At 44.7% G+C, this 26806-nt stretch overlaps 1 protein-coding gene across 1 annotated transcript in view; it reads right to left on the bottom strand.

Moving 5' to 3' along the window:
• LOC100493150 (E3 ubiquitin/ISG15 ligase TRIM25) overlaps nt 1–16980 on the bottom strand; it is a 39190-nt gene extending 22210 nt beyond the window's left edge. The window contains exon 1 of the mRNA XM_031894988.1: nt 16388–16980. Coding sequence (XP_031750848.1) covers nt 16388–16921 — 534 coding nt within the window. The 5' untranslated portion in view covers nt 16922–16980. The remainder of the gene's footprint in view (nt 1–16387) is intronic.
• Nucleotides 16981–26806: the final 9826 nt, after the last annotated feature.

Genomic DNA, 26806 nt, shown 5'->3' with positions numbered 1-26806 from the left:
AACAGCTAGTGTAACCGCCAGTGTAACCCCCAGCGTAACCCCCAGTGTAACCCCCAGTGTAACAGCTAGTGTAACCCCCAGTGTAACAGCTAGTGCAGGGGTAGGGAACCTATGGCTCGGGAGCCATATGTGGCTCTTTTGATGGCTGCATCTGGCTCGCTGCCAAATCTTTAATAAAAAAAATAACGGGGGGCGTGGCTTGCACTCGGCGGATAGAAGACGTGTTCTAAGCCTTAAGGTCCCCATACACGGTAAGATCCGCTCGCTTGGCGAGATCGCCAAGCGAGCGGATCTTCCCCCGATATCCCCACCTACGGGTGGGCGATATCGGGGAGCTTGAAGTTAAAAAAAAAAAATAATCCGATCGTTTGGCCCTGGGGCCAAACGACCGGATTATGCAGGCGGCAATGGGGCAGTCGGTTCGGGGACCATATCAACGAGCCGATGCGGTCCCCGATCCGACTGGATTTTCTACCCTGGCCGATCGATATCTGGCCAATTTCAGTCCAGATATCGGTCGGCCAGCACGCTCGTTTCTGCCCCTACACGGGCCGATTAGCTGCCGAGTCGGTCCAAGGGACTGATATCGGCAGCTTCTATCGGCCCGTGTATGGGGACCTTTAAAACACGTCTTCTATCCGCCGAGCGCAGGCCACGCCCTCCTCCACATCTGGTATCCTTACCAGGTTGCATTTGAACCAGGGCCCAGGGAACTGAGGGGACATTGGAGCAGAAACCTGCGACAGTTCATGCTTGAATTTAAAATAAAATGTGGCTAATATGTCTCTGTTGGGGCTACAAAGAGAAGCAAACTGTGCACTGTGCTAGGTAGCCCTCTAGTTATACCACAAACAAACCATATTGAACAGCTAAAGATGACACCCACCCTACCTTGCCCCGCAGCATCCACGGGCGAATGGGTCTGAAGCCGAATCGTCCTCCACGGGTAGCCGCAAATCGAGGCCCCGGCTTCGGCCTAGCTCCCGTCGGCCATTGTATGGCTCTCACGGAATTACATTTTAAAATATGTGGTGTTTATGGCTCACTCAGCCAAAAAGGTTCCCGACCCCTGAGCTAGTGTAACCCCCAGTGTAACCGCCAGCGTAACCGCCAGCGTAACCCCCAGTGTAACAGCTAGTGTAACCCCCAGTGTAACAGCTAGCGTAACCCCCAGCGTAACCCCCAGTGTAACCGCTAGTGTAACCCCCAGTGTAACCCCCAGCAATTAGTATTGGGCACTGCGAGCGCTACTGTCCCAGCGGCAAAATACCTGTCTAACCTTGAAAAAGCTTCAGTCCCAAATGTAGAAGTAAATCGAATTAACTGAGAAACAGGTTATGCGCATAGTTATGTGCCCCAGTTATATAACTCGGCCTCATCGCTAGTCAGTTAGATCATTAATAGATCATTGAGGCCCCTGGGGGCTACTTTATGCCATTTGGGAATTCGACTTGCCCCCAAGCACAAAAGAGCCACTTCTCTATCACCTCCCTTCTGATAAGGATACGTGCTTGGCATTTAGTAGGTCAGTTATACAGGGAACTCTGAGTATCACTCATGTATTATAAGGGATAATCTACCCCCTACTGTAAATGATAAGGATATTAGCAGTCACTGAGGGGTTCTGTGCCCCCCATATAAAGGCACAAGGCTGCAGGCTGAGTTATACAGGGAACTCTGAGTATCACTCATGTATTATAAGGGATAATGTACCCCCTACTGTAAATGATAAGGATATTAGCAGTCACTGAGGGGTTCTGTGCCCCCCATATAAAGGCACAAGGCTGCAGGCTGAGTTATACAGGGAACTCTGAGTATCACTCATGTATTATAAGGGATAATGTACCCCCGTACTGTAAATGATAAGAATATTAGCAGTCACTGAGGGGTTCTGTGCCCCCCATATAAAGGCACAAGGCTGCAGGCTGAGTTATACAGGGAACTCTGAGTATCACTCATGTATTATAAGGGATAATGTACCCCCTACTGTAAATGATAAGAATATTAGCAGTCACTGAGGGGTTCTGTGCCCCCCATATAAAGGCACAAGGCTGCAGGCTGAGTTATACAGGGAACTCTGAGTATCACTCATGTATTATAAGGGATAATGTACCCCCTACTGTAAATGATAAGGATATTAGCAGTCACTGAGGGGTTCTGTGCCCATATAAAGGCACAAGGCTGCAGGCTGAGTTATACAGGGAACTCTGAGTATCACTCATGTATTATAAGGGATAATGTACACCCTACTGTAAATGATAAGGATATTAGCAGTCACTGAGGGGTTCTGTGCCCCCCATATAAAGGCACAAGGCTGCAGGCTGAGTTATACAGGGAACTCTGAGTATCACTCATGTATTATAAGGGATAATGTACCCCCTACTGTAAATGATAAGAATATTAGCAGTCACTGAGGGGTTCTGTGCCCCCCATATAAAGGCACAAGGCTGCAGGCTGAGTTATACAGGGAACTCTGAGTATCACTCATGTATTATAAGGGATAATGTACCCCCTACTGTAAATGATAAGAATATTAGCAGTCACTGAGGGGTTCTGTGCCCCCCATATAAAGGCACAAGGCTGCAGGCTGAGTTATACAGGGAACTCTGAGTATCACTCATGTATTATAAGGGATAATGTACCCCCTACTGTAAATGATAAGGATATTAGCAGTCACTGAGGGGTTCTGTGCCCATATAAAGGCACAAGGCTGCAGGCTGAGTTATACAGGGAACTCTGAGTATCACTCATGTATTATAAGGGATAATGTACCCCCTACTGTAAATGATAAGGATATTAGCAGTCACTGAGGGGTTCTGTGCCCCCCATATAAAGGCACAAGGCTGCAGGCTGAGTTATACAGGGAACTCTGAGTATCACTCATGTATTATAAGGGATAATGTACCCCCTACTGTAAATGATAAGGATATTTGCAGTCACTGAGGGGTTCTGTGCCCCCCATATAAAGGCACAAGGCTGCAGGCTGAGTTATACAGGGAACTCTGAGTATCACTCATGTATTATAAGGGATAATGTACCCCCTACTGTAAATGATAAGGATATTAGCAGTCACTGAGAGGTTCTGTGCCCATATAAAGGCACAAGGCTGCAGGCTGAGTTATACAGGGAATTTTGAGTATCACTCATGTATTATAAGGGATAATGTACCCCCTACTGTAAATGATAAGGATATTAGCAGTCACTGAGGGGTTCTGTGCCCCCCATATAAAGGCACAAGGCTGCAGGCTGAGTTATACAGGGAACTCTGAGTATCACTCATGTATTATAAGGGATAATGTACCCCCTACTGTAAATGATAAGGATATTAGCAGTCACTGAGGGGTTCTGTGCCCCCCATATAAAGGCACAAGGCTGCAGGCTGAGTTATACAGGGAACTCTGAGTATCACTCATGTATTATAAGGGATAATGTACCCCCTACTGTAAATGATAAGGATATTAGCAGTCACTGAGGGGTTCTGTGCCCCCCATATAAAGGCACAAGGCTGCAGGCTGAGTTATACAGGGAACTCTGAGTATCACTCATGTATTATAAGGGATAATGTACCCCCTACTGTAAATGATAAGGATATTAGCAGTCACTGAGGGGTTCTGTGCCCATATAAAGGCACAAGGCTGCAGGATTGTAAGGGATAGGGTACTTGAATACATTGCAAACACAATACTATGAATTTGTGCCAGCATGGTTTTATGGGTAACAGATCTTGCCAGACTTCTTTAATTCAGAAGACAGAAAGAAATCGCCAGCGCTCGGTCTAACCCACAATCTGGAGTTGACCAGCTGCTATAAACGATAAAAAGCCATTAAATATACACAAAGAGAAAGAAAGTTTGCCAGCGCTTAGTTTGCCTTTAAAAATAATTTTTACAAAAAATGAGGTGTTAGTACCACACTTTGGCCAAAATATGTAAGCTCACGTGCCACGTCAAGGCCCCTCATTGTATGTGAGTCCTACACTGTCTAATGACTTTGAGTCTGTGATGCAATTAAAATAAAGTCCCCCAGAAAGCAATGTGACTGAGTATCAAGACCTATTGCACCTACCTTTAGCTCAAAAAGGCTCTAGTGGGAAAGCAGGGAGCTTTTAAGCCCCAGCTCATTAACACACACATGAAAGTGATTCATTGGTTTAAAGGCTACATAGCAGCTAGAAGCAAAATTTGCTTCTTTAATTGCCTTTTATGAGGAGGTGAGCAGGAACCTCGATGCTGGAATGGCAGTGGATGGGATCTACTTGGGCTTTGCTTAAGCATTTTGTACAGTACCTCATAGAAAGTTACTAATGAAATTGAGGAATATTTGGCTGAAACATAATATATGTAATTGGATAGAAAACTGGTGGAAGGATAGATTAGCAAAAAAATCCAGTAGCACACTGAAGATGCAAGCCGTGAAAAAAGTGTTTTATTTGCCCAAGTACATACAAAAAACAAGAGCAACGTTTCGGGCCCCTCCGGACCCTTTCTCAAGGTCCTTGTTTTTGTATGTACTTGGGCAAATAAAACACTTTTTTCACGGCTTGCATCTTCAGTGTGCTACTGGATTTTTTTGCTGTTGGATATTGACCCCCATGCAAGGTGAGGTTCTTCCAGTATTTTCACCTGATACCCGTTTGGGTAAGTTAACAGAGAGTTGAGCTCCCCAATACTGCTATTCTTAAGGGAGGCATGGCTGTGCTGCCCTTACTTATATTAGCCAGACCCCCCCTGCTGTCAGCACCTAAAGCAGAGAGCTTTTACATTACTCTTACTTTGCTGCCCGCCCCATTCCCGAGTGGCCCCGCCATCCCCCAACCTGATTGGCCCAGCCATTCCCTGCTCAGATTGGCCTACATGCTTTCTCCAGCCCGGTTTGGCCCAACCTGCACCCAGCCGAGACTGGCCCAGCCTTCCCCCAACCTGATTGTTCCAGCCAGCCCCAACCCAGATTGGCCCAGTCCTCCCCCATAGAGAACAGGATGGAAAAAACAAGGCACAGGTAAGAAAAAGTGTTGGGGAGAATAATAGTGTAAAAAAAAAAAAAGGCGATTAATAAAGAAATTGGAAATGCGTTGGATTAATACATTAGGCACCCTGTCACCTGGGGCTCTTAAGAGGGAATATACCCCTGTGATGTTTATGTAAGTAAGTTGATGTCATCTGCTTGTTTTTAACAAATACTTGTGTTTTATGTCTTATGTCTTAATTTTTGCTTATTATACGTTTTGTTTCATCTTTCTTTAGGACATTAAGATTTAAAGATATGGAGGCTCCTGATCCATATTAGTTCTGGGGTGAATTGTCCCCTGAATTTGGCATTAGAGCCAGAGAGATATTTGATGGATGAAATACACTGCAGTAAGATACTGTCCATTTCAAGATCTGTTCAATTTGTTATATGTGATACATGTCACAGGGCACTTAGTATATTGTATACACAGGCACTTAGTTTGTATTTAATTGTGTGCACTAAATATATTCACAGAATACTATGGGTTAAATGGAGGTGAATATGGATGGACCCTCCTCTTCCTGTGGGTATTTAAACACTTGATTGTATTTGTACTAGTAGGCTTGATAAAGGGCTGGATTGAAGCCCGAAACGTTACCTTTGGCACTTGAGTAAAGTTTCATATTTTTTTCAAATCAACCGGAGTGCTGCTGTTTTCATCATTTTTCCCCTATCGTATAAACATTGCAATAGTTGTCTAAAGGGGGATACAGTGTATCATCCCCACGAGGGGACTGCGATTAAAATAAGGGGTTATCATACCTGTCTGTCCTCCTATGTTGCCTATGTTGTATATGCCCTTAAGTGTCCATGGGGACTTATGTATGTGGGCCGGACAATCAGGCAACTTTTGGATAGAATAGGGGAACATAACTCTGATATTGGGAGAAAGGTGAGACAAAGTCCCGTGGCCAGTCATTTTGTAGATGTTGGCCACACCGTGGCTCAATTGTGTTTTCAGGTGTTGCAGCATGTCCCCAAACCCAGGCGTGGGGGGAGATAGAACTAAACAACTTTTGAATAAAGAGTATAAATTAAGCCCACTGATATAAATGTGGCGCAGATTGTTTCTAATTATTTATTATGTTTTTACTTTTTTTCCCTAGTGGCTACCGAGCAAATGCATGGGAAATAATGAAGCAAAGTAGGCTCCCTCTTTCCTTTACTATTTATGAGAAGGTATTAATTGTTGAGAATTGTATATTATGGATTAGCTGGGAAAGGGTAACATGGGATGGGTTAAAGGGATTTGTTGGGGTATTTTGTATCAAACACTATGGGGCTGATTCACAAAAAGTCGTTATCGCTTACCACATAGTTTTATGCATTAAAAAATTATGTTTAATAAAAAGCCATCAAAGTAATTTCACATGTGCAAAAATCTTAACTATCGTAAAGCGCTATGTCCATCACATTGCAATAATTATCAAATAGAAATAGTCCTAATGCATAATTCACTGACATATTTGAAGCGTTAAAAGTCCGAATTATATGCTGATTTTAAAGTGGAAAATGCCTGATGGATGGCTTTTAGGTAAGTATTTGTGCCATGTCTATCGCAAGTTTCCTAGATTTGCTTTCTGTCTCCCACTGTGAAACCAGGGCCTGCCTGCCATAAGCATGGTTTGCTATTGCAAGCAGGCCCTCTTTTCACAGTGGGAGACTGGAAGCATCTTATTTGATTTCATGAATTTATTTAATCTTAATTTGTTTCAGGAGATGCTGGCTACCCATGTTATCGGTGGCTAATGACTCCAATAACCAGGCCGTGTACAAGGGCTGAATCTGCTTTTAATGAAGCACATGTGAGAGTGTGGTCTGTAATTGAGAGAACTTTTGGGGTGCTGAAAAGCCGCTTCAGATGTCTGGATAAGTCAGGAGGAAGCCTGATGTACAACCCCAGTAAAGTGGCCCAAATTGCAGTAGCCTGCGCTGTACTGCACAATATTGCCAACTGTCATGGCTTACCTGAGTTTGTGGCTGATGATCTAGATGATCCAATTCATCCCATACATCCTGTACAAAGTGCAGATAACAGAGGCAATCGAGTACGAGGAGAAATCGTAAACAATTACTTTGCGTGTAAGTACCTACAATCTTTACTATAATGAAAAAGAAACACAAAACATCTGAAATAATACTCTTTTTATTTGCAATGAAAATAGTTGCCCACTTTCAAAAAATAGTTCATGTATTTTATTTCTCTCAGCAGTAGTGAGTGGCAATATGCAACATTGACAGTAACTAGGATTAACTAACTGCTTATTGCTGCTAATAATAAAGTAATTCAAACTGCAATAGCTAACTTAAAATAGTTGTATATGAAAACATAACTGGATATTCTCCACTAAGGCTCATGTCCCTGGGAGCGGGTGAGTCCCCCACGACAAATCTCTGCTATTGCGTCCGACAAGCCGCTCCGAAAAGGCTTTCCACCCACGACTATTGTTAGTGGAAAGGCTTTTCGGAGTGGCTAGTTGACCACAATAGCACAGATCTGTTGTGGGGGACTCAACCATTCTGTGTGTTATTGACCAAATATGTGAAATAGTAAAAAGATAAATGTTGATTTATATAGCACTGTCAGTTTCCTCACTTTCTAGTTCACTTTGTTCCTCAGGAGGATAATCTTTGTAAGTTCAATATCAGATAAATCTTCTGGGCTGTTAATGTAATGAGGCCTCTCTCCGTCACTGTCATCATTAGACAAATCTGAATTTGCACAAGTTTGAATTTTTCCACGTTATTCCTTTTTCTTTCTTGAGATTCTGTTCTCTCGTATCTACTAACTCCTGAGCTCTCACTTTCTTTCACAGTCAATAATGGTTCCAAAAATTGTTCTTTTGGGCCAAATCTCTCATATAAAAGTTCCCCTGGTCCCTTCTGCTTCCAATTCTGACTTTTCTGTATTCCGGCCTCTGCTCTTTTCTACTCTCTTTTTTCCTTTTTTGCATTGTGTTTGCTTTACTGTTCTGAGAGCCCTCATGCCTCCATCTCCTGGCACCTCTATCATGCCCCAGCATGCCATGCCTACCTTGCTCATATTTCATTTTTTAAATATTTTAATTACCGCCACTGTTACCCGACTCATTGTTGCCCCTCCTCTCCGGTCTTTGGCTAGCAAAGGGTTAGCCCTTGAGGTGGTGATTGCCCATCTGCATCATCTGCGTCCTCTATCTTACAAATGAGAGCAGAAATGGCAAAAATGGTGGGAGTCATGTGATATGTGACGTGTAACGGTTACCTGGGCAATAGCGTGTGATAATATCGCGCTCTATAAAATAACGGATAAACATATTGCTTGCTTTAAAATATCAATTAAAATATGGCATGTGAAAAAATATCGCACTTGGCTCACCGAAAAATAATGACAATTTTGTGAAATTTTTGTGAAATTTTGTGAATCAGCTCTAAAGGGTTTATTGGTAAAGCTAATGGTTTTGGAAGGCCCGGGTAGCCCCACTTCACAATACCCTTACAAAGGTAATAGAAAAATTTGAGGTTTGGGTTTCTAGCCTCCTAGTCAAGAGCCGAGAGATTAGCATAGCAGCCAAAACTCATTAAACAGAAAAACTGTAGATTAACTAAATTTTTGCTTCAATAATAAAAAAATATAGAGCATCAAAGAGTTCTTCTTCCCCCTGTTCTGCCTGTGACATCATCAAGCCCAATTACAGGCAGGGGAATTATCTGATTTGAGTTTGGGAGAAAAGCCTGAGGCTTGCTGGGAGCCCCAGAAGACATGTGGGAAAAAAGAAGGACCTTGAGAGAGCCTGGGTTTGGAGCCACAATCCATGGGGTTCCCTTGCAGAATCTTCCAGAGTGAGAGGGCTGCCGAGGAACACTGACCAGACCTCTGTAAAAAGCTGTGGTGAGCCATGTTGTTCCCTGCCCAGCTGCCCGGGATCCCTTTGCCAGCCTTATGATCCCCCGGTGAGTGATCCACCCAGAGGGAAGGTATTGGAAGGCACAAGTGTGGGTCCCCTCTGTGAGGGCAGTTGTTGATTGTGTGCCTGCTATGTGGGAGCAACTGCCTTTGTCCAAGGAGAGGTACTTTAGGACAGGTAGTGCTACCTAGGGGAACTTATTTGTAGAGGCCATTATGTAGCACAGGGCCATAAATAGGACAACTTACTGTAGTCTGTGAGGTAGTCTTTTGTGGGATAACATGTGGTTGCCTCACTTCAATGAGATGGTAGGGAACCCCTGACCCCCCAAGTACTGGGCATTGGTTTCTTCAGCCTCTCACTGTAGCACCTTTTATACCATCACCAATCAATTCCCTTGCTCCTCGCTGTAGGTGTAACACAAAATACCCAACATCCATTGCTGTCGCCCCATTCCCACAAGAAGTTAAATCAACTCGTCCTCTGTCTGGGCACTACTTTTTTAGCAATAAAAGCAATAGGCTGTACCCAGGGTTCCCTATGCTTGATTTGGAGTAGAAGAAGATCTCAGAAAGAAACCCCTATAAGGATTAGATCTATAGGGGCAAGGGGTTCAGATCTATATTTCAGGGTTCAGTTTTGGGTTCAGCTGGGTCTCAGCACTCAGATAGCATCCTTGGAAAGAAATTAAATCCTATTTGTTTATTACAGATGTTTTGTTCTGATTCTATGATCCAATTTCAATATATAAATTAAGGCTCAGATTTGATTTGTATTAAGTGTTGTGGCCTCCTTTCTCCATAGTGTTTAAGAAAACACCATTATTGGCCCAAACCTTTGGGTTAGATTTTTGCGAATCATTTTTGAAAATGATTTTTTTGGCAGATTTCTATTGTTTTCCACAGAGAAAAAACATCACATGTTCATTTTTACAATAATATTTATTAAAAGCTGTTCAGAACCTTCATACAATTAACTCACACCAAGGCTACTATGACAAAATAGTTACATGTAAATACAAGAGGAAATAAACTCAACCCAAAATATAATATTTTGCCCAATAAAAGGAAACATAATTATAATCTACTTACAAATTACAAATGTGCAATTGTTTTAAGTCATTTGTATATATATATATAATTGCTATTAGAAGCAGTGTCTGTCCCTTTTCTATTCCCTGCCCTGGGGGCTCTGGCATATGAAACACTGTAACACAAGGCAGCAGCCTGACAGACCTGACTCGCTGGGGGAGACTGACCCCTGAAACACTGTAACACAAGGCAGCAGCCTGACAGACCTGACTCGCTGGGGGAGACTGACCCCTGAAACAGTGTAACACAAGGCAGCAGCCTGACAGACCTGACTCGCTGGGGGAGACTGACCCCTGAAACAATATAACACAAGGCAGCAGCCTGACAGACCTGACTCGCTGGGGGAGACTGACCCCTGAAACACTGTAACACAAGGCAGCAGCCTGACAGACCTGACTCGCTGGGGGAGACTGACCCCTGAAACAATATAACACAAGGCAGCAGCCTGACAGACCTGACTCGCTGGGGGAGACTGACCCCTGAAACAGTGTAACACAAGGCAGCAGCCTGACAGACCTGACTCGCTGGGGGAGACTGACCCCTGAAACAGTGTAACACAAGGCAGCAGCCTGACAGACCTGACTCGCTGGGGGAGACTGACCCCTGAAACAGTGTAACACAAGGCAGCAGCCTGACAGACCTGACTCGCTGGGGGAGACTGACCCCTGAAACAATATAACACAAGGCAGCAGCCTGACAGACCTGACTCGCTGGGGGAGACTGACCCCTGAAACAGTGTAACACAAGGCAGCAGCCTGACAGACCTGACTCGCTGGGGGAGGCTGACCCCTGAAACAATATAACACAAGGCAGCAGCCTGACAGACCTGACTCGCTGGGGGAGACTGACCCCTGAAACAGTGTAACACAAGGCAGCAGCCTGACAGACCTGACTCGCTGGGGGAGACCGACCCCTGAAACAGTGTAACACAAGGCAGCAGCCTGACAGACCTGACTCGCTGGGGGAGACCGACCCCTGAAACACTGTATCACAAGGCAGCAGCCTGACAGACCTGACTCACTGGGGGAGACCAACCCCTGAAACAGTGTAACACAAGGCAGCAGCCTGACAGACCTGACTCACTGGGGGAGACTGACCCCTGAAACACTGTAACACAAGGCAGCAGCCTGACAGACCTGACTCACTGGGGGAGACTGACCCCTGAAACACTGTAACACAAGGCAGCAGCCTGACAGACCTGACTCGCTGGGGGAGACTGACCCCTGAAACAGTGTAACACAAGGCAGCAGCCTGACAGACCTGACTCGCTGGGGGAGACTGACCCCTGAAACACTGTAACACAAGGCAGCAGCCTGACAGACCTGACTCGCTGGGGGAGACTGACCCCTGAAACACTGTAACACAAGGCAGCAGCCTGACAGACCTGACTCGCTGGGGGAGACTGACCCCTGAAACACTGTAACACAAGGCAGCAGCCTGACAGACCTGACTCGCTGGGGGAGACTGACCCCTGAAACAGTGTAACACAAGGCAGCAGCCTGACAGACCTGACTCACTGGGGGAGACTGACCCCTGAAACACTGTAACACAAGGCAGCAGCCTGACAGACCTGACTCGCTGGGGGAGACTGACCCCTGAAACACTGTAACACAAGGCAGCAGCCTGACAGACCTGACTCATTGGGGGAGACTGACCCCTGAAACACTGTAACACAAGGCAGCAGCCTGACAGACCTGACTCGCTGGGGGAGACTGACCCCTGAAACAGTGTAACACAAGGCAGCAGCCTGACAGACCTGACTCGCTGGGGGAGACCGACCCCTGAAACACTGTAACACAAGGCAGCAGCCTGACAGACCTGACTCGCTGGGGGAGACTGACCCCTGAAACACTGTAACACAAGGCAGCAGCCTGACAGACCTGACTCGCTGGGGGAGACTGACCCCTGAAACACTGTAACACAAGGCAGCAGCCTGACAGACCTGACTCGCTGGGGGAGACCGACCCCTGAAACACTGTAACACAAGGCAGCAGCCTGACAGACCTGACTCGCTGGGGGAGACCGACCCCTGAAACACTGTAACACAAGGCAGCAGCCTGACAGACCTGACTCGCTGGGGGAGACCGACCCCTGAAACACTGTAACACAAGGCAGCAGCCTGACAGACCTGACTCGCTGGGGGAGACCGACCCCTGAAACAGTGTAACACAAGGCAGCAGCCTGACAGACCTGACTCACTGGGGGAGACTGACCCCTGAAACACTGTAACACAAGGCAGCAGCCTGACAGACCTGACTCACTGGGGGAGACTGACCCCTGAAACACTAACACAAGGCAGCAGCCTGACAGACCTGACTCACTGGGGGAGACCGACCCCTGAAACACTGTAACACAAGGCAGCAGCCTGACAGACCTGACTCGCTGGGGGAGACCGACCCCTGAAACACTGTAACACAAGGCAGCAGCCTGACAGACCTGACTCACTGGGGGAGACTGACCCCTGAAACACTGTAACACAAGGCAGCAGCCTGACAGACCTGACTCACTGGGGGAGACTGACCCCTGAAACACTGTAACACAAGGCAGCAGCCTGACAGACCTGACTCGCTGGGGGAGACCGACCCCTGAAACACTGTAACACAAGGCAGCAGCCTGACAGACCTGACTCGCTGGGGGAGACTGACCCCTGAAACACTGTAACACAAGGCAGCAGCCTGACAGACCTGACTCGCTGGGGGAGACTGACCCCTGAAACAGTGTAACACAAGGCAGCAGCCTGACAGACCTGACTCGCTGGGGGAGACTGACCCCTGAAACACTAACACAAGGCAGCAGCCTGACAGACCTGACTCACTGGGGGAGACTGACCCCTGAAACACTGTAACACAAGGCAGCAGCCTGACAGACCTGACTCGCTGGGGGAGACCGACCCCTGAAACAATGTAACACAAGGCAGCAGCCTGACAGACCTGACTCGCTGGGGGAGACTGACCCCTGAAACAGTGTAACACAGGGCAGCAGCCTGACAGACCTGACTCACTGGGGGAGACTGACCCCTGAAACACTGTAACACAAGGCAGCAGCCTGACAGACCTGACTCACTGGGGGAGACTGACCCCTGAAACACTGTAACACAAGGCAGCAGCCTGACAGACCTGACTCGCTGTGGGAGACTTTTGTAACATTGTTTACAAAGAAACAACCAGGACTTCAGCAAATGCTGCTTTCTATAGCAATTACATTTACAGAGAACATTTAAAGCAAAACCTTTATTTAGTGTTGACATGTCCTATAAACCCTCATGCATTCTTGTGTGCCAGAAGCTCTTATACATGCAGAACTTGGAAAATAAGAACCCTAATAATTTTTTCCCAGAATGCACACTTTCTAAAACTATATCATTTTCTGCAGGCAACTTACTCCTAGGGGCATTTTGCACCCAACAATTTAAAGTAATCTTATTTATGGTGATGGGATTTGAAAATTCAGTATTGAACTGATGTTGGTTTTTATCTATTCAAGTCACAAATCTCCATTGGCGCACTCAGCAGACACAGAGATTAAAAATCATTTGTATTTTTCACCACATAAAATATATTTTTGATACATTTCTCAACACTATAAATAATTTTTTAACTTTTAAAAGTTTAAGGTCAAACGTTTTTCTAGTATATAGAATCATATATATTAATACAGAAGTGCAATAGCACAAACATTTAGACAGATTTACAAAATGTAATTATCCTAAAATAATAAAAATACATAGTTTTCTTAGATAAAAACGTTTTCGCTTTGAAATGCACGTACAGTAAAATCACATAACCCAATCCTGTATAATCTGTACTGTACAAATGCAAGTGCTGTATTACACAAACTACAGCCTGCAGCACCCCAAGCAGTACAGCCTGCAGCACCCCAAGCAGTACAGCCTGCAACACCCAAAGCATTACAGCCTGCAGCAGCAGCACCCCAAGCAGTACAGCCTGCAGCAGCAGCACCCCAAGCAGTACAGCCTGCAGCACCCACCAGCAGCACCCCAAGCAGTACAGCCTGCAGCACCATCAGCAGCACCCCAAGCAGTACAGCCTGCAGCACCATCAGCAGCACCCCAAGCAGTACAGCCTGCAGCAGCACCAGCAGCACCCCAAGCAGTACAGCCTGCAGCACCCCAAGCAGTACAGCCTGCAGCACCCCAAGCAGTACAGCCTGCAGCAGCATCAGCAGCACCCCAAGCAGTACAGCCTGCAGCACCGCCAGCAGCACCCCAACCAGTACAGCCTGCAGCACCCCAAGCAGTACAGCCTGCAGCACCCCAAGCAGTACAGCCTGCAACACCCAAAGCATTACAGCCTGCAGCAGCAGCACCCCAAGCAGTACAGCCTGCAGCACCCACCAGCAGCACCCCAAGCAGTACAGCCTGCAGCAGCAGCACCCCAAGCAGTACAGCCTGCAGTACCACCAGCAGCACCCCAAGCAGTACAGCCTGCAGCAGCACCAGCAGCACCCCAAGCAGTACAGCCTGCAGCAGCACCAGCACGAACACAACAAGCAGCAACAACACCTTCCTGGGATGAGGCAACACAAACTGGGGGGGGGCAAATTAGGCCCCAACAACCTGCAGCTGCAGCAGCTCAATTCCATGCAGTGGGAGCAGCAAGAGATAAAATAAATCCTACTGAGGGGGAACCTTCCTCTAACTCAGTGATTTTTATTTTTCTTATTTAATTTCTTTTTTCTAATATTCTCATTCTGTAACGTTGTGACTGAGATGCCAGAGGCCCAACAGAAAACCTTGGACTATAGGCCCACTCTGTAAACTATTATTCCCCTCTCCTCCCTCAACCTCTTTATTATTCTAGTTTCTTAACACACTATACACTATTCTTCCATCTATTAAGCCACTTTGTTTCTATACAGAAACAGGGAATAACTATGAAATAGGCCCAATAGTTAGAAGCAAGAGGGGCCACTGACACCTGGGCCCACCGGGAGTTTCCCTGGTACCCTGGGGGGCCAGTCCGACACTGTCTGACAAACATAATTATAGCAAAGCAAAAATGTCACTACTCAGTCGGTACTAGAAGTTGTTTGGATTATTACAGCAACAATGACAATTCTCATTCTCATCCATGTAACATTACATAATAATTCAATACACTTAAGGGGGCCATATGTGTTCAGATTTAAGCTGCTGATCAGGGTCCTTGACCAATTCAGTAGCTTATCTGCCCCTGTATGGGCCCTCCAACAAGCCCCAAGCAGCTCTGGGAATGGGGTTCCTGCTGGGCAGTGGGCGGGGCCCTAACTAATGATTCTCACACAGGTATCTCCCCCCACTACACTGAATGCAGCATGAAGGGGCTCAGTGAAGGAGGCAGTGAAGGTGTGTAAGTGCCTGATTGGCTCACTCAGCTCATAAAAGGACAGGCATCCGGCCTCATAGTCCAATGAGATCCTGATACTCCCGCAGGAAGGGACGTGGGGTAACTGTGTGACTTTATTGTCATGTCTCACTGTATAGTTATTATACCCTCTGTACAAACCCCAGGACTTGTTATTATTCCCAATCCAGGACTGATACGTTCCCCTCTCTATACTGGGATAGGCCGCCCCTACCCTCCAGCCTCCTGATTCACTGCCCTCCACTTCCCAGTAATGTCGCCCTGAGGGGAAACTCCTGGTGCTTAAAGCCTGAGGAACCCGAAATCTCCCTGGGGTTTGTGGGCGACGCTGGGCTGTATGTGAGTAGGAAGCAGATTTCCCATCCCCTGATACAGATACTTCATTCCCAGCCGTGTTTATATCCAGTACCAGCTCTGTAGCCTCCTGCCCAGGGATCAGCCTTCTCTCTACCCCAGTCACAATCCCAGCTAAGCCTGTGAGTAATGTCTCTGAGATCCGACCCACATCCAGATTCCCTACAGCCGGGTCCTTTATACCCTCTCTCTCTCTGCCCTCATTATCTGCCCCCTCAGTATCCTCTCTCTCTCTGCCCTCAGTATCTGCCCCCTCAGTATCCTCTCTCTCTCTGCCCTCAGTATCTGCCCCCTCAGCCCCACAAAAGGCAGCTCCATGGGATTCCCATTGTTCCTGTAGGACAGTGAGTGGATCTGCCATGTTGCACAGCTCCTCAATGTGCCGGATCTTCCTGGACAGCTCGTCCTTCTTTATTTCCAGCTGTTGGATCAGCTCAGTGAGTGTGAGTGAGAGCTCCTCTTTCTGCCTGGAGATGTCACTCAGGAGTCGCTTCTCTAGGGCTTCCAGCTCTTCCCTGATGCCCCTAAACAGGGCAGTGACTCTCTCTGTCTCACCGGCTGCCGCTTCTGTCACTTCTCTCCTGCGCTCCTGCAGCCTCTGGGCTCCTCTCTCAGTCTCCTCTCTCTCTTGGCTCAGTTGCTCCAGAACTTTCCTCAGTTTCTCTTTCTTCTTCTCAGAGGCCTCACTCAGCAGCTCCACCCTGTGGCCCCGGTGCCCCCCGGCCAGGCAGCAGGACACACAGATACAGGCAGAGCCCTCACAGCAGTGATACTCCAGAACCTTGTGATGTACAGAACATTTTCTCCCCATAAAGGAAGCGGTGGGCTCAGTGAGTACATGTTCTGCTGACTGGCAGTGCCCCCTCAGGTGGGTATCACACAGAGAAGCCTCACACAGGAGACAGGATTTAGCAGCAGGTACAGGAGAGAGGAGACAGTAAGTGCAGAAGATCCCAGTCTCCCCCGGCTCTGTCTCAGTCGGACGGAACCTCTCTGCTATGTTCCCCAGAGCTCTGTTCCTGTACAGGGCAGGGCGCTCCTGATACTCAGCTCTGCATTCAGGGCAGGAATAAGCCCCAGACCCCTCCTGGGTGTCCCATGTTCTCCCAATGCAGCCCCGGCAGAAGGTATGGCCACAGGGCAGGGATACCGGATCAGTATAAATGCTCAGGCAGATGGAGCAGCTCAGCTCGTCTCTCAGATCAGCAGCCGCCATCGCTGAAATCAGGAACAAGAAATGAAACTGAATTTTCTTTTCTCTCTCTTTCTCTAGAACCAGTTGGGCATATTTTAACTCCCCTCTCACACAGGGTGGGGCATTTGTATTCACTCCCTACAGACTCCAAGTGCCAGTTCTGCCCATTTACAGGACCCATGGTGGGAAACTAAACCCAAACCATCAGGCTGGGGGTACAGGGGGAACATATATTTCCTCATCTGTTGTGTCTTTTAATGTCCCCGAAAACCTAAACAAATAATTAAATAATAGTTTGGCTCCTGAAACCAACAGTTCCCTATAACTGTTAAGAGAGAAATATGTTAGTGGGGGTAATAAACCTCCAGTTTTGCCAGTCTGTATCCAGTCAGGATCTGCCCCCTTTGTGTTATATGAGTTTATATATATATATATATATATATATATATATATATATGTGTGTGTGTGTGTGTGTGTGTGTGTGTAACAGTATATAAAACACAGGTAATATAGTTGCCCTTTTCTATGATGTCTCGGACAAGAGATAAATGATCAGAAAACAGAACCCACTGGCAGAATTTTCTGGTTACATTTGTGGATCAGATGTATGGGGCCCATATGGCACAGTCACAGGGTAAAGGCTATGGTAATGTCCCACTATGGTTCCTCTGGGTGGAATCTGCTAGGATCACTAAACTCACACATTTCCACTGCTCATTCTGCCACTTTTCAGCTTATCTGCCCATGTATGGGCCCTGTCATATAGTTAATCCAATACATATCTGGCCAAAAATCTGCCAATTATCTACCTGACAGGTTTAACCATAGATTCTACATTCTGTGGATAAAATGCACTAGGTGCCATAGAACAGATATTTTATTAATGGCAGCACTTCTGGATAAAGGAGCAACTTTTAAACCCCACCCTTGTTCCTCAACCCCTAGACACCGATCAAAAGTGGTGGATGAGTGGGAGTGTGATTGCCCAGGGGCCCTCAGGCAGCAGCAGACACATGGAAACTACTTGTGTGCTGCTGCTTGTACTTCCTGTGGCCCCTACCATCACCCTACCTGGATCCTGAGCGTCAATACAACTACCTCCTGCTGCTGAGGTCCTCTTGCCTTTCCTGCCTGCCTTGTTTTGCTACTAAGTAACACGGACACAAACACACTTTTTACACTAACGCACACTAACATACTCTGTACAGCACATTTTTGTATGTTATTTTGGTGATTTCAGAGTAATTATATAACTTGTTTTACTATATTATATTTGGGTGATTTCATTGCATTTTTATTTCTGCATAGGGTTGTGTGCTTGTTGGCAACCATATGCGTAATTGGCAAAGTGGCACTACCCAGGCTTCATGGCCCGATGGCCCTTACTGGGACCGAGGAGGAAGCTTGAGTTCAGAAAGTCCAATTTGCAGTATCCACAGGGTTAGGGAACTCATAGTCCTGTCCGGGCAGAAGATCAGGGCAGGGAGGGATTGGCATAGTCAGAATCAAGGCAAGGAGTCAGGAACCAAAGGATCAGGGCAGGCAGCGATTGGCATAGTTAGAATCAAGGCAAGGAGTCAGGAACCAAAGGATCAGGGCAGGCAGCGATTGGAATAGTTAGAATCAAGGCAAGGAGTCAGGAACCAAAGGATCAGGGCAGGCAGGGATTGGCATAGTTAGAATCAAGGCAAGGAGTCAGGAACCAAAGGATCAGGGCAGGGAGGGATTGGCATAGTCAGAATCAAGGCAAGAAGTCAGGAACCAAAGGATCAGGGCAGGCAGGGATTGGCATAGTAAGAATCAAGGCAAGGAGTCAGGAACCAAAGGATCAGGGCAGGCAGGGATTGGCATAGTCAGAATAAAGGCAAGGAGTCAGGAACCAAAGGATCAGGGCAGGCAGGGATTGGCATAGTCAGAATAAAGGCAAGGAGTCAGGAACCAAAGGATCAGGGCAGGCAGGGATTGGCATAGTCAGAATAAAGGCAAGGAGTCAGGAACCAAAGGATCAGGGCAGGCAGGGATTGGCATAGTCAGAATCAAGGCAAAGCGTCATGAACCAAAGGATCAAACCAGATTTCCATTCCAAGAGCACCCAGGAACCCATTGAACCCCATCATGTGACCCACGTGGCAGTCATGGGCACCACCATTTTGGATGTGGAGCTGGCGCTCCTTACACTTCATTTCTGACTGCTGATTACACAAAGAGAAAAGAATGCACTGATTTTAGAGGTTTAATTAGATTTTAGTGATACTGTGGCATTCTACATTGTTCTTAATTTGTTTTTTTTTTTGCTCATGACAATTTTGGGGGCATTCTCTTCCCCTCCCTTTAGTGCTCTGGCACCCCCCTTGGTTGAGAATGACACCTTTGATTTTCAAGTGTCTCCATACTGACAGGGGTTCTTATGGCACATAATACACATTTTGGGACTTATTTGCAGCAGCCAGAGTATCAGTAGTGAAAATCTATATGCAGAACTTATGCAGATTGAGCATCAAACAGTTCAGTAGACTCCTGGTGTTAATATTTAGGCTGATTTATGATGGTACATTAGGATATGTGGGGCTTTTGGTGTAAAATGCAAACTTTGAGATCATTTTCAGCTATTTCAACAAAACTATTAACTATAGGAAAGCTTTTTGGAGTCAAACAATTACTCAATGCACACCTACTAACCACAAAAAAGGCAGCAAATGGTATATTTAACATACAGTATAATGCTTTATATGGTAAATACTCACAAAACAGGAAACTCAGCTTAAGACCCTCTATTCCAGGTGATTGGTGTATAAGACATGCCAATGGCTCCATGGCGTTGGCAAATAGTAGAGGTGAGAGGGGACACTCCTGCCTGGTAGCCCTGTGCAGTACGAAGGGTGAGGATATGTTTCATAAAGTCTTTTCTGAACCCCATACAGGGCATGGTGGGCCTCAAGTAAGTGATTGCACTTACTTGAGTCAAACTCCTTTTCATTATCTAGAGTGGCAATGACTCTACAGGCAACATTATTGTGCATCACAGTAAGGTTTGTGTAAAGGTGTCTAATGTTTATTGGTGGCCTCCTTGGGATAAAACTCAGTTGTTCCACATCTATAATTTGCGTGATCATCTCATTGAGCGTTTAATAAGAAATTGTAGGATATTTGTAGTTCATTATAAAATCGGCCTAAAGGATAATCATTCTTTGGGGTCCTTGCTTGTTTTGACTCCGGCAGGGGGGATCCATTCCTAACATTCCAGTTCTCTCAGGTATCTCATCTACCGCACCATGTGATGGCCATCCATTCTATGTATTTGTCCCACTGGTATAGCATCAGATACCTCCTATAGGTGCTTCCCATAGGAGACACCCCTCAGCATCTAACACTGGTTTATATGTATATACACATACACATACACACACACACATACACACTGTCACTGTCACTGCCCTAAAGTGGGAAGCCAAAAGTAAGTTTAATGCTTAGAAACGAAACTGGCTGTTAATCCCCATTAATTACCTGTGACAGTTCAGCCCCTAATTCTGCCCCAGGGGCACCTGTTGGAACCTGAAGTTCCTGCTTAAGGGCAGAGGGGACCTATTCTTGTTACTCATGCTGAGCTGCTTTCATTCCTGACATTCATTTTCAGCCTCGGGTTTCCATTTTATCATTACAGGTTTGTAACCCCTATACCTGTATTTATATTTGGATTCATGAGAAAGTTTTTTCTTGAGGACCCTTTTTATATGTTGGTATCATTTCTTGCAATGCCGCACGCTTCTTGGCCAGACACCAACACTGTGACATGGGCAGCTCTGTCCTCCCAGTATTTAGTTTTCAGCGCAGTAGCAGTTTTAGCAGAATATTTGCCAATTATTCTGTCAAACACTAATTTTTCAATAAGAGCTTCAAACTCTGTAAATTTGAGTTTTCTCGGTCTGTTCTCATGATCTTTTTTCTTTGTTTGGGTGACGAGGGGGTGTTAATTTACTCACTTTCTAGTTGACTTTGTTCCTCAGGAGGATAATCTTTGTCTGTAAGTTCAATATCAGATAAATCTTCTGGGCTGTAATGTAATGAGGCCTCTCTTCCTCACTGTCATCATTAGACAAATCGGAATTTGCACAAGTTTGAATTTTTTCACGTGATTACTTTTTTCTTTGCGATTCTGTTCTTTCATATCTACTTATACCTGAGCGCTCACTGCACTCATTAAGGTGAATAGGTATTTCAATTTTTTTCAAATTCACTAACTCTTCCATATTTGGTGGTTTAGGCCAAATCTCTCATATAAAAGTTCCCCTGGTCCCTTCTGCTTCCAACTCTGACTTTTCTGTATACCGGCCTCTGCTCTTTTCTACTCTCTTCTTTCATTTTTTGCATTGTGTTTGCTTTACTGTTCTGAGAACCCTCATGCCTCCATCTCCTGGCACCTCTATCATGCCCCAGCATGCCATGCCTAACTTGCTCATATTTCATTTTTTTAATATTTTTATTGCCGCCACTGTTACCCGACTCACTGTTGCGTCTCCTCTCCAGTCTTTGGCTAGCAAAGGGGTTCCGTGTTAGCACTTGAGGTGGTGTTTGTGCACCTGCGTCATCTGCGTCCTCCATGTTATGACAAAAATAACTGAAGTCATGTGATATGTGATGTGTAACGATTTCCTGGGTAATAGCATGCGATAATATTGGGTGCTATGAAATAATGCATAAACATATTGCATGCTTTTAAATATCGCTTAAAATATGGCATCGCATGAAAAATAACTACAATAAAATCGCTTCTTAAGTCAGACAAGTGGCCTTTTTGTGAATCGATTGTTAATTCTAAAAATATAAGAAGTGATACTATTTTAAAGCTTGCTAAAAAGAACACTCACTTTTTTGACATTTTGTGAATCAGTCCCATAATGCTCTTTATATGGTAAATATTCACAAAACAGGAAACTCAGCCTCAGACCCTCTATTCCAGGCGATTGGTGTGTAAGACATGCCAATGGCTCCATGGCTTTTGCAAATAGTAGAGGTGAGAGGGGACACTCCTGCCTGGTACCCCTGTGCAGTACAAAGGATATGTTTCATAAAGTCTTATTTGAACCCCATACAGGGCATGGTGGGCCTCAAGTAAATGATTGTACAGAGTCAAACGCCTTTTCATTATCTAGAGTGGCAATGACTCTACAGGCAACATTATTGTGCATCACAGTAAGGTTTGTGTAAAGGAGTCTAATGTTTATTGGTGGCCTCCTTGGGTTAATTTGGGTGATCATCATCACAAGAAATGTTAGGATTTTTGTAGTTCATTATTATATCGGCCTAAAGCATAAGCATCCTTTGGGGTTCTTGCTTGGTTTGACTCTGGGAGGGGGGATCCCTTCACACACACACACAGTGTCACTGTCACTGCCCTAAAGTGGGAACCCGAAAGTAAGTTTAATGCTAAGAAACGAAACTGGCTGTTCCTCCCCATTAATTACCTGTGACAGTTCAGCCCCTAATTCTGCCCCAGGGGCACCTGTTGGAACCTGAAGTTCCTGCTTAAGGGCAGAGGGGACCTATTCTTGTTACTCACGCTGAGCTGCTTTCATTCCTCACATTCTCTTTCAGCCTCTGGATTCCATTTTACCATTACAGGTTTTACATTAGCTTCAATATCCACAACATTTGTTCTAAATCGTTGGTAACAATCATGTGAGTATGTATGTGAGTGTATAGATTGGTAGGTGTGGGTTAGGTGTGCTGGGTTTACTCGGATGGGTTGAACTTGATGGACAATGGTCTTTTTTCAACCCTATGTAACTATGTAACTATGTAGATGCAGGAAAAGGTGATGTACCGTGTTAGCCAATGTAATACCCCACTATACCCCTAAATACTATCATCCGATCATTAGACACAGATTGGGGTCAGGCTTGGATTGTTTATTTCTAAATCCAAAATATGAATTTACTCACAAGGCTTCTCCAAGAACTTATAGGCGTTTACGTATATTTTCTATTTTTTTTTATTTCTGAGATATTTACACTTTTAGACTTCTAATGCCCAGTGCAATCACTCATTTTTGCTGCCAGCCATGGATTCGAAGCAAATTTCTAAGTTTTGTCAGTGGCAGATTTTTTTGTAAAATGGCCACAAAAATCCACCACAAAAAAAAATTGTCAAAAAATTTGCGCGTGCCAAAAAACTGCATGTTGCGCAAATTTTCCCATTGTTCCACAGTTTCTGGCTTCACATAACCCCACTCTCCAGGTGGCGATAAAAATCGTGACAATTTTGACAATTCTGGCAATAATCTTTAGTGAACCTTGCGAGACAACTTCTGTAGCCTGAATGTGATAATAAGTGATTATGTATTTGGGCTCGCACTTTAGTAAACCTACGTTTTTTCTGGCGCAAGTCATTATCATTGCCTATCGCACATCAGTAAATGGACACTCTTGGCCTCAGAGAGCTGCTGAGCTGAAAGCCTGTCTGGCAGTATAAAACTGCTAATATCATAGAGGTCTCTAAATATAGCAAACAAAGAAAGCCCATACACTCTTGCTTCCTTGTTAATGCAGTGCATTATCCACTGGTGCAGATCCTCCTGATACCCCTGGCTACACTGGGAGGGAGTTTCCACCCTAAGGCCCAGGTACGCTCTATTCCATTTAGCCAAATGACTAGGATCAAAAGGATAGTTAGCAATTCAGAGGTGTTACCTGAAAGGATAAATGATAGAATTTTAGTTATAAACTATATACAAGGTTATAGTCAAATAACCAGAACTGGACACTGGTATAGAATAGATGACAAAACAACTGAGGGTCAAAGGCCAAGGTCTAGGCACAGAAAAAGAAAATTAAGCTGTTGTCCTTGGTTAATGGGCTTCTTAGTGTTAAGATGTCACAAATAGCCCTAAAAACACCCCCACTGCACAGATACCATTCTAGACACTGTGCGGACATAACAGATATACCTTTTTGGGGCTATTGTGCTGATGCTAGGAACAGTTTTACTAAAGATGGACAGAGGGGGATAGTTATGCAAAACCAAAGATGATGATTGGATGCCACAGGATCTGCCCCATAGAAGAAGAAATGGTTAAATGGTAACATGCTGTATTGTTAGATGTTCCCTCACATCCTCACGAGCTTTCACGATTATTATTTAACCCTTTCCCTGCCAACGATGTAGCTCCTATGTGCTGGCATAAAAAGATGTTAAGTGCCAAGCACATAGGAGCTATGTTTTCTTTATCTTGCACTCGTTCTCTGTGCTCGCCACTTAATCTGAGTGCAGAGAATGAGCGCAAGGTAAAGAACCCCCTAGAGAATGAGCAGAGGGGGTAACTAGTGGCCCCTGTGGTGCAATTGCCCAGGGGCCCCATGGGAAAACCCAGACATGTAGATTCTGTGTCAGGCTTTTGCTGCTCTCCTCCTCACTTCCTGAGGTTTCCCCTCACTTCCTGCACCGCCCACACACCGGACCTGACTGCAGCTGCTGTGCCTGCTTCTCTCCTGTCTCCCTCCTGCGATCTCCAGCTTCTTGACCCCAGGCTAGTGCCAGATACACAGAAACACACAATCACACACTTATTACACTAATACACACTTATACTTACAGCACTCACACTAACTTGCACACTCACACACATGCACACAAAACACATTTTGCCATGTGTACACAGACACTAACACACATGAAATTTTGTAATTTTTTTTATCGCATCGTTTTTTTTCTTGCTTGAAAAAAATGTTTTATTGCCATTGCGGATAGTGTATTCGGTAACCACACTGCACAATACCTTTTGTGTATTATTTTGGTGTTTTTATTACATTTTCTGTGATTTTGGTGCATTTTTAGTCATTTTATTGCATTTTCAGTTATGCATAGTTGTTGTTCGCTTGACTTTGTCTGTAAAACTAATTTGCCCAAGCCAAAATACTCAAACTGTGATTCAGACTGCAGATATCAATAGGAAAAAAAACAAACATTGATTTTAGTTTTTTTGGGGATTTTAGCAATTTTATTGCATTTTACATTGTTCTTGTCTTTGCATATGGACATTTTGTCTGCTGTATTTCAGTTTGGCTTCCTCTGTACCCCACTTAGTTTGGTAAATCTATGCATATAGGGCATCAAACTATTCAGAAGACCCCTGGCATTTATATTTAGAGTGTTTTATGTTGGTACGTTATGAAATGTGGGGTACATAATGGGGCAAAATGCAAGCTTTGTGACGATTTTCAGAAATATTATAAAAACCGTTCTGTTTAGCATAGCTTTGTAATTTGGTAGTTTGCAGTAGAAAGATCTATTTACCCATTTTTGTTTTGTCAGAAGGTGTATTTTTTGGAAAATACTGTATATACTCGAGTATAAGCCTAGTTTTTTCAGCACCCAAAATGTGCTGAAAAAGTCACCCTCGGCTTATACTTGAGTCGGGTGCCATGGGGCCCTCTAGACTAGCACCTTCTGTCATTTGTGTGCAAATAAGGCCAACTGCAACAAGACCCTCTAGTGCCCTGGCCGCTCCCAAATTCATCTTCATCTACCATCCTCACCTGTCCCATTCTGCGCTATACATTGCACTTATATTCTATATAAACCATAGTTTTGAAGGATTTTAACTCTTTGGACCTGATTCACTAAAGTGCGAAATAACGAGCGCTATTTATAGCGTGCGGCAAAAATTTTATTGCGTCTTAATTTTTGCTACTTTTCGCACGATTCACTATAAGCATACTTGTGCTATTTTACGTGCGATATTGCATGCGTTATTTAAATCGCGAAGACTATTTCAATGTGGTATTTGCCGGTACTTGCGCTAAATAACACACGCGAAGTCGCCGCATATGAATAGTAGCTTAGAAATAGTGTATAAAAATTGTCGCCGCATATAAATAGTGTATATAAATATTAGCCACATATAAATGGTAGCATATAAATGGTATCATATAAATAGTAGCATATAAATAGTAGCATATAAATGGTAGCATATATATAGTAGCATATAACTGGTAGCATATAAATGGTAGCATATAAATAGTAGCATATAAATGGTACCATATAAATGGTAGCATATAACTGGTAGCATATAAATGGTAGCATATAAATAGTAGCATATAAATGGTAGCATATAAATGGTAGCATATAAATAGTAGCATATAACTGGTAGCATATAAATGGTAGCATATAAATAGTAGCATATAAATGGTAGCATATAAATGGTAGCATATAAATAGTAGCATAAAACTGGTAGCATATAAATGGTAGCATATAAATAGTAGCATATAAATGGTAGCATATAAATGGTAGCATATAAATGGTAGCATATAAATAGTAGCATATAACTGGTAGCATATAAATAGTAGCATATAAATGGTAGCATATAAATGGTAGCATATAAATAGTAGCATATAACTGGTAGCATATAAATGGTAGCATATAAATGGTAGCATATAAATAGTAGCATATAAATAGTAGCATATACATAGTAGCCACTAGTGATGAGCAAATGTGTTCTGGTTTCTTTAGTGAAAAATTAGCAAATCTTTCAAAGATCCACGAAACGGTAAAAATGTTGTTCGGGCAAAAAAATTGTTGCCCGTGACTATTATTTTTTGATGCTTGTATAAATTTTTGGACGTGCGGTGAATTTTTGTGTGGCGAATTTTTTCATGCGTTTTGCCATTGGCGGATTGTTTTACGAAACGCATGAAAGAATCCACCGCGGAAAAATTCAACGCACGTCCAAAAATTCGCTGTGAATCCATGCCTGGCGAAACATTTCATCACTTGTAGCCACATATAAATATTTGCGCAAATGAACGCACGGCATGTTAGCCATACACGCCAATACTTGCGGAAAATTACTGTATTAAAAATGAACATTTCGCTCCAAACTGGCGGCTGCGTCACTCTGGGGCCGACACAGAC

This window comes from Xenopus tropicalis, chromosome 1, assembly GCF_000004195.4.
Source record: "Xenopus tropicalis strain Nigerian chromosome 1, UCB_Xtro_10.0, whole genome shotgun sequence".
Lineage (NCBI taxonomy): Eukaryota > Metazoa > Chordata > Amphibia > Anura > Pipidae > Xenopus > Xenopus tropicalis.
The sequence above is the reverse complement of the archived record's forward strand: the minus strand, read 5'-3'. Positions and strand labels throughout refer to the sequence as shown.